This window comes from Oncorhynchus gorbuscha, linkage group LG10 (genome assembly GCF_021184085.1).
Source record: "Oncorhynchus gorbuscha isolate QuinsamMale2020 ecotype Even-year linkage group LG10, OgorEven_v1.0, whole genome shotgun sequence".
Classification (NCBI taxonomy): Eukaryota; Metazoa; Chordata; class Actinopteri; order Salmoniformes; family Salmonidae; genus Oncorhynchus; species Oncorhynchus gorbuscha.
Window position 1 is genome coordinate 1,955,019 of NC_060182.1, and position 9,099 is coordinate 1,964,117.

General features: G+C 48.0%; 1 protein-coding gene across 2 annotated transcripts in view; it reads left to right on the forward strand.

Moving 5' to 3' along the window:
• Nucleotides 1–9,099, forward strand: part of usp21 (ubiquitin specific peptidase 21) — a 44,322-nt gene that overhangs the window by 22,213 nt on the left and 13,010 nt on the right. The window contains exon 2 of one of the 2 annotated variants that reach the window (XM_046364747.1): nucleotides 1,965–2,255. In XM_046364747.1, the coding sequence (XP_046220703.1) occupies nucleotides 2,100–2,255 (156 nt within the window). In that variant the 5' untranslated portion in view covers nucleotides 1,965–2,099. The remainder of the gene's footprint in view (nucleotides 1–1,964; nucleotides 2,256–9,099) is intronic. The other variant, XM_046364746.1, reaches the window with a different exon arrangement.

A 9,099-nucleotide genomic window follows, 5' to 3' on the forward strand; every position in this document is an offset into this window, starting at 1 on the left:
TATATTGGTAGTTATAGTGTTAGTTATAGCATTAATATATTGGTAGTTATAGTGTTAGTTATAGCATTAGTATGGTGGTAGTTATAGCATTAGTATAGTGGTAGTTATAGCATTAGTATAGTGGTAGTTATAGCATTAGTATAGTGGTAGTTATAGCATTAGTATGGTGGTAGTTATAGCATTAGTATGGTGGTAGTTATAGCATTAGTATGGTGGTAGTTATAGTGGTAGTTATAGCATTAGTATGGTGGTAGTTATAGTGGTAGTTATAGCATTAGTATGGTGGTAGTTATAGCATTAGTATGGTGGTAGTTATAGCATTAGTATAGTGGTAGTTATAGTGTTAGTTATAGCATTAGTATAGTGGTAGTTATAGTGGTAGTTATAGCATTAGTATATTGGTAGTTATAGTGTTAGTTATAGCATTAGTATATTGGTAGTTATAGTGTTAGTTATAGCATTAGTATGGTGGTAGTTATAGCATTAGTATAGTGGTAGTTATAGTGGTAGTTATAGCATTAGTATAGTGGTAGATATATTGGTAGTTATAGCATTAGTATGGTGGTAGATATATTGGTAGTTATAGTGTTAGTTATAGCATTAGTATAGTGGTAGTTATAGCATTAGTATAGTGGTAGTTATAGCATTAGTATAGTGGTAGTTATAGCATTAGTATAGTGGTAGTTATAGCATTAGTATATTGGTAGTTATAGTGTTAGTTATAGCATTAGTATATTGGTAGTTATAGTGTTAGTTATAGCATTAGTATGGTGGTAGTTATAGCATTAGTATAGTGGTAGTTATAGTGGTAGTTATAGCATTAGTATAGTGGTAGATATATTGGTAGTTATAGCATTAATATAGTGGTAGTTATAGCATTAGTATGGTGGTAGATATATTGGTAGTTATAGTGTTAGTTATAGCATTAGTATAGTGGTAGTTATAGCATTAGTATAGTGGTAGTTATAGCATTAGTATAGTGGTAGTTATAGCATTAGTATATTGGTAGTTATAGTGTTAGTTATAGCATTAGTATGGTGGTAGTTATAGCATTAGTATGGTGGTAGATATATTGGTAGTTATAGTGTTAGTTATAGCATTAGTATATTGGTAGTTATAGTGTTAGTTATAGCATTAGTATGGTGGTAGTTATAGCATTAGTATAGTGGTAGTTATAGTGTTAGTTATAGCATTAGTATAGTGGTAGTTATAGCATTAGTATAGTGGTAGTTATAGCATTAGTATAGTGGTAGTTATAGCATTAGTATAGTGGAAGTTATAGCATTAGTATAGTGGTAGTTATAGCATTAGTATGGTGGTAGATATATTGGTAGTTATAGTGGTAGTTATAGCATTAGTATAGTGGTAGTTATAGCATTAGTATGGTGGTAGTTATAGCATTAGTATGGTATTAATTATAGTGGTAGTTATAGCCTTAGTATGGTATTAATTATAGTGGTAGTTATAGTATTAGTATACTGGTAGTTATAATGGTAGTTATAATGGTAGTTATAGCATTAGTATAGTGGTAGTTATAGCATTAGTATGGTGGTAGTTATAACATTAGTATAGTGGTAGTTATAGTGGTAGTTATAGCATTAGTATAGTGGTAGTTATAGTGGTAGTTATAGCATTTGTATAGTGGTAGTTATAGCATTAGTATAGTGGTAGTTATAGCATTAATATGGTATTAGTTATAGCATTAGTATTGTGGCCTCACCAGAGTACTGGTAGAGAGGATCCCCTGGTAGAGAGGGTGTACTGGTAGAGAGGATCCCCTGGTAGAGAGGGTGTACTGGTAGAGAGGATCCCCTGGTAGAGAGGATCCCCTGGTAGAGAGGATCCCCTGGTAGAGAGGATCCCCTGGTAGAGAGGATCCCCTGGTAGAGAGGGTGTACTGGTAGAGAGGATCCCCTGGTAGAGAGGGTGTACTGGTAGAGAGGGTTTACCAAACCTTCATGAAGAGGGATCTGTTCTTCTTTCTACATCAGAAGCCTCGTTGACTTGAACCAGCAACCTAGCCGATACAGGACCAGGAGACCAGTCAACTCATTAGTTTCTGCGCCGTAGAGTTGGGGACCTCTTTGACTGTGGTAACGATGCCGGCAGAGACGCGTGCCACCGAGGACGGGACCTGCCAGGCTCTGTGCCAAACCCTGGTCTCTCAGAACGGGATCCAGAGAAACACGGCTGACATCTCCAAGTCTCTCCTCTACACATCCCTGATGGGGCTGCTACTGGTTGTAGACAAAGAGGTGAGTGTTACTATACACATGTACATACAAACACATCACGGATGGGGCTGCTGTTGAGGTTTGCAGGCTTTAGTTCCAGCCCAGCAATTACATTCCTGGTTCTGAGTTTAATCAGCAGCTAATGAGTCATTGATGAGCCAATTGGAACAAGAGCCTGCTGCACCCTGTGGTTGTATTGACAGGCATTAGGAGTTAAGTTGGTAAAGAAACACAGAACACAGGTAGCGTAGCAGCCCCACAGGTCCACAGGTAGCGTAGCAGCCCCACAGGTAGCGTAGCAGCCCCACAGGTAGCGTAGCAGCCTCACAGGTAGCGTAGCAGCCCCACAGGTAGCGTAGCAGCCCCACAGGTAGCGTAGCAGCCGCACAGGTAGCGTAGCAGCCCCACAGGTAGGGTAGCAGCCCCACAGGTAGCGTAGCAGCCCCACAGGTAGCAGCAGCAGCCCCACAGGTAGCGTAGCAGCCCCACAGGTAACGTAGCAGCCCCACAGGTAGCAGCAGCAGCCCCACACGTAACGTAGCAGCCCCACAGGTAGCAGCAGCAGCCCCACAGGTAGCAGCAGCAGGCCCACAGGTAGCAGCAGCAGGCCCACAGGTAGCAGCAGCAGGCCCACAGGTAGCAGCAGCAGGCCCACAGGTAGCAGCAGCAGGCCCACAGGTAGCGTAGCAGCCCCACGGGTAGCGCAGCAGCCCCACGGGTAGCGCAGCAGCCCCACGGGTAGCGCAGCAGCCCCACGGGGAGCGCAGCAGCCCCACGGGGAGCGTAGCAGCCCCACGGGGAGCGTAGCAGCCCCACGGGGAGCGTAGCAGCCCCACGGGGAGCGTAGCAGCCCCACGGGTACTGTCTCTAACCCTGTCACGGGTACTGTCTCTAACCCTGTCACGGGTACTGTCTCTAACCCTGTCACGGGTACTGTCTCTAACCCTGTCACGGGTACTGTCTCCAACCCTGTCACAGGTGCTGTCTCTAACCCTGTCACTGGTACTGTCTCTAAACCTGTCTCTAACCCTGTCACTGGTACTGTCTCTAAACCTGTCTCTAACCCTGTCACTGGTACTGTCTCTAACCCTGTCACTGGTACTGTCTCTAACCCTATCACTGGTACTGTCTCTAACCCTGTCACTGGTGCTGTCTCTAACCCTGTCACAGGTGCTGTCTCTAACCCTGTCACAGGTGCTGTCTCTAACCCTGTCACAGGTGCTGTCTCTAACCCTGTCACTGGTACTGTCTCTAAACCTGTCTCTAACCCTGTCACTGGTACTGTCTCTAACCCTGTCACTGGTACTGTCTCTAACCCTGTCACTGGTACTGTCTCTAACCCTGTCACTGGTACTGTCTCTAACCCTGTCACTGGTACTGTCTCTAACCCTGTCACTGGTACTGTCTCTAACCCTGTCTCTAACCCTGTCTCTAACCCTGTCTCTAACCCTGTCACAGGTACTGTCTCTAACCCTGTCACAGGTACTGTCTCTAACCCTGTAACAGGTACTGTCTCTAACCCTGTCACAGGTACTGTCTCTAACCCTGTCACAGGTACTGTCTCTAACCCTGTCACAGGTACTGTCTCTAACCCTGTCACAGGTACTGTCTCTAACCCTGTCACAGGTACTGTCTCTAACCCTGTCACAGGTACTGTCTCTAACCCTGTCACAGGTACTGTCTCTAACCCTGTCACAGGTACTGTCTCTAACCCTGTCACAGGTACTGTCTCTAACCCTGTGACAGGTACTGTCTCTAACCCTGTCACAGGTACTGTCTCTAACCCTGTCACAGGTACTGTCTCTAACCCTGTCACAGGTACTGTCTCTAACCCTGTCACAGGTACTGTCTCTAACCCTGTCACAGGTACTGTCTCTAACCCTGTCACAGGTACTGTCTCTAACCCTGTCACTGGTACTGTCTCTAACCCTGCCTCTAACCCTGTCTCTAACCCTGTCTCTAACCCTGTCTCTAACCCTGTCTCTAACCCTGTCTCTAACCCTGTCTCTAACCCTGTCACTGGTACTGTCTCTAACCCTGTCTCTAACCCTGTCACTGGTACTGTCTCTAACCCTGTCACTGGTACTGTCTCTAACCCTGTCACTGGTACTGTCTCTAACCCGATCACTGGTACTGTCTCTAACCCTGTCACTGGTACTGTCTCTAACCCTGTCACTGGTACTGTCTCTAACCCTGTCACTGGTACTGTCTCTAACCCTGTCACTGGTACTGTCTCTAACCCTGTCACTGGTACTGTCTCTAACCCTGTCTCTAACCCTGTCTCTAACCCTGTCTCTAACCCTGTCACAGGTACTGTCTCTAACCCTGTCACAGGTACTGTCTCTAACCCTGTCACAGGTACTGTCTCTAACCCTGTCACAGGTACTGTCTCTAACCCTGTCACAGGTACTGTCTCTAACCCTGTCACAGCTACTGTCTCTAACCCTGTCACAGGTACTGTCTCTAACCCTGCCTCTAACCCTGTCTCTAACCCTGTCTCTAACCCTGTCTCTAACCCTGTCTCTAACCCTGTCTCTGGTACTGTCTCTAACCCTGTCTCTAACCCTGTCTCTAACCCTGTCTCTAACCCTGTCTCTAACCCTGCCTCTAACCCTGTCTCTAACCCTGTCTCTAACCCTGTCTCTAACCCTGCCTCTAACCCTGTCACTGGTACTGTCTCTAACCCTGTCACTGGTACTGTCTCTAACCCTGCCTCTAACCCTGTCACTGGTACTGTCTCTAACCCTGTCACTGGTACTGTCTCTAACCCTGTCACTGGTACTGTCTCTAACCCTGTCACAGGTACTGTCTCTAACCCTGTCACAGGTACTGTCTCTAACCCTGTCACAGGTACTGTCTCTAACCCTGTCACAGGTACTGTCTCTAACCCTGTCACAGGTACTGTCTCTAACCCTGTCACAGGTACTGTCTCTAACCCTGTCTCTAACCCTGTCTCTAACCATGTCTCTAACCCTGTCTCTGGTACTGTCTCTGGTACTGTCTCTAACCCTGTCTCTGGTACTGTCTCTAACCCTGTCTCTGGTACTGTCTCTAACCCTGTCTCTGGTACTGTCTCTAACCCTGTCTCTGGTACTGTCTCTAACCCTGTCTCTGGTACTGTCTCTAACCCTGTCACTGGTACTGTCTCTAACCCTGTCACTGGTACTGCCTCTAACCCTGCCTCTAACCCTGCCTCTAACCCTGCCTCTAACCCTGTCTCTAACCCTGCCTCTAACCCTGCCTCTAACCCTGTCACTGGTACTGTCTCTAACCCTGTCACTGGTACTGTCTCTAACCCTGTCTCTGGTACTGTCTCTAACCCTGTCTCTGGTACTGTCTCTAACCCTGTCTCTGGTACTGTCTCTAACCCTGTCTCTGGTACTGTCTCTAACCCTGTCACTGGTACTGTCTCTAACCCTGTCACTGGTACTGTCTCTAACCCTGTCACTGGTACTGTCTCTAACCCTGTCACTGGTACTGTCTCTAACCCTGTCTCTAACCCTGTCTCTAACCCTGTCTCTAACCCTGTCTCTAACCCTGCCTCTAACCCTGTCTCTAACCCTGTCTCTAACCCTGTCACTGGTACTGTCTCTAACCCTGTCACAGGTACTGTCTCTAACCCTGTCTCTAACCCTGCCTCTAACCCTGTCTCTAACCCTGCCTCTAACCCTGTCACTGGTACTGTCTCTAACCCTGTCACAGGTACTGTCTCTAACCCTGTCACAGGTACTGTCTCTAACCCTGTCACAGGTACTGTCTCTAACCCTGTCACAGGTACTGTCTCTAACCCTGTCACAGGTACTGTCTCTAACCCTGTCACAGGTACTGTCTCTAACCCTGTCACAGGTACTGTCTCTAACCCTGTCACAGGTACTGTCTCTAACCCTGTCACTGGTACTGTCTCTAACCCTGTCACTGGTACTGTCTCTAACCCTGCCACTGGTACTGTCTCTAACCCTGCCACTGGTACTGTCTCTAACCCTGCCACTGGTACTGTCTCTAACCCTGTCACTGGTACTGTCTCTAACCCTGTCACTGGTACTGTCTCTAACCCTGCCACTGGTACTGTCTCTAACCCTGTCACTGGTACTGTCTCTAACCCTGTCACTGGTACTGTCTCTAACCCTGTCACTGGTACTGTCTCTAACCCTGTCACTGGTACTGTCTCTAACCCTGTCACTGGTACTGTCTCTAACCCTGTCACTGGTACTGTCTCTAACCATGTCACTGGTACTGTCTCTAACCCTGCCTCTAACCCTGTCACTGGTACTGTCTCTAACCCTGTCACTGGTACTGTCTCTAACCCTGGTACTGTCTCTAACCCTGTCTCTAACCCTGTCTCTAACCCTGTCTCTAACCCTGTCTCTAACCCTGTCTCTAACCCTGTCTCTAACCCTGTCACTGGTACTGTCTCTAACCCTGTCAACGGTACTGTCTCTAACCCTGTCAACGGTACTGTCTCTAACCCTGCCACTGGTACTGTCTCTAACCCTGCCACTGGTACTGTCTCTAACCCTGCCACTGGTACTGTCTCTAACCCTGCCACTGGTACTGTCTCTAACCCTGTCACTGGTACTGTCTCTAACCCTGTCTCTAACCCTGTCTCTAACCCTGTCTCTAACCCTGTCTCTAACCCTGTCACAGGTACTGTCTCTAACCCTGTCACAGGTACTGTCTCTAACCCTGTCACAGGTACTGTCTCTAACCCTGTCACTGGTACTGTCTCTAACCCTGTCACTGGTACTGTCTCTAACCCTGTCACTGGTACTGTCTCTAACCCTGTCACTGGTACTGTCTCTAACCCTGTCACTGGTACTGTCTCTAACCCTGTCACTGGTACTGTCTCTAACCCTGTCACTGGTACTGTCTCTAACCCTGTCACTGGTACTGTCTCTAACCCTGTCACTGGTACTGTCTCTAACCCTGTCACTGGTACTGTCTCTAACCCTGCCTCTAACCCTGTCACTGGTACTGTCTCTAACCCTGTCACTGGTACTGTCTCTAACCCTGTCTCTAACCCTGTCTCTAACCCTGTCTCTGGTACTGTCTCTAACCCTGTCACTGGTACTGTCTCTAACCCTGTCTCTAACCCTGTCACAGGTACTGTCTCTAACCCTGTCACAGGTACTGTCTCTAACCCTGTCACAGGTACTGTCTCTAACCCTGTCACTGGTACTGTCTCTAACCCTGTCACTGGTACTGTCTCTAACCCTGTCACTGGTACTGTCTCTAACCCTGTCACTGGTACTGTCTCTAACCCTGTCTCTAACCCTGTCACAGGTACTGTCTCTAACCCTGTCTCTAACCCTGCCTCTAACCCTGTCACTGGTACTGTCTCTAACCCTGTCTCTAACCCTGTCTCTAACCCTGTCACTGGTACTGTCTCTAACCCTGTCACTGGTACTGTCTCTAACCCTGTCACTGGTACTGTCTCTAACCCTGTCTCTAACCCTGTCTCTAACCCTGTCTCTAACCCTGTCTCTAACCCTGTCACAGGTACTGTCTCTAACCCTGTCTCTAACCCTGCCTCTAACCCTGTCACTGGTACTGTCTCTAACCCTGTCACTGGTACTGTGTCTAACCCTGTCACTGGTACTGTGTCTAACCCTGTCACTGGTACTGTCTCTAACCCTGTCACTGGTACTGTCTCTAACCCTGTCAGCAGTGTTCCCTGTGTGTAATAGGATAAACGGTGTAGCCTCCTCTGAGCCGAACCAGATAAACAGGCTTAATCTGGCTCACACACACGTTCCCATAAGACACACTCAAATTTACGTCCCTCAAAGAAAAGAGAACTAAGAAAGAAAATCACTTTGACAACCGAACCAAAACAGAAAGGGGTTTCAAAATGATTTCTGAATGTTGGGGTTTTGGAAGGGGTTTTGAAAGACGCCCACCATGAGTTCCCACTAGGAAGGGGTTTTGAAAGACGCCCACCATGAGTTCCCACTAGGAAGGGGTTCTAAAAGACACCCACCATGAGATCCCACTAGGAAGGGGTTCTAAAAGACACCCACCATGAGATCCCACTAGGAAGGGGTTCTAAAAGACACCCACCATGAGATCCCACAAGGAAGGGGTTCTAAAAGACACCCACCATGAGTTCCCACTAGGAAGGGGTTCTAAAAGACACCCACCATGAGATCCCACAAGGAAGGGGTTCTAAAAGACACCCACCATGAGATCCCACAAGGAAGGGGTTCTAAAAGACACCCACCATGAGATCCCACTAGGAAGGGGTTCTAAGACACCCACCATGAGATCCCACTAGGAAGGGGTTCTAAGACACCCACCATGAGATCCCACTAGGTAGGGGTTCTAAAAGACACCTCAGCTCTGACTGTCCCTTTCACCTCAGCTCTGACTGACTGTCCCTTCACCTCAGCTCTGACTGTCCCTTCACCTCAGCTCTGACTGTCCCTTCACCTCAGCTCTGACTGACTGTCCCTTCACCTCAGCTCTGACTGACTGTCCCTTCACCTCAGCTCTGACTGTCCCTTCACCTCAGCTCTGACTGTCCTTTCACCTCAGCTCTGACTGTCCCTTTCACCTCAGCTCTGACTGTCCCTTTCACCTCAGCTCTGACTGTCCCTTTCACCTCAGCTCTGACTGTCCCTTTCACCTCAGCTCTGACTGTCTGTCCCTTTCACCTCAGCTCTGACTGTCTGTCCCTTTCACCTCAGCTCTGACTGTCTGTCCCTTTCACCTCAGCTCTGACTGTCTGTCCCTTTCACCTCAGCTCTGACTGTCTGTCCCTTTCACCTCAGCTCTGACTGTCTGTCCCTTTCACCTCAGCTCTGACTGTCTGTCCCTTTCACCTCAGCTCTGACTGTCTGTCCCTTTCACCTCAGCTCTGACTGTCTGT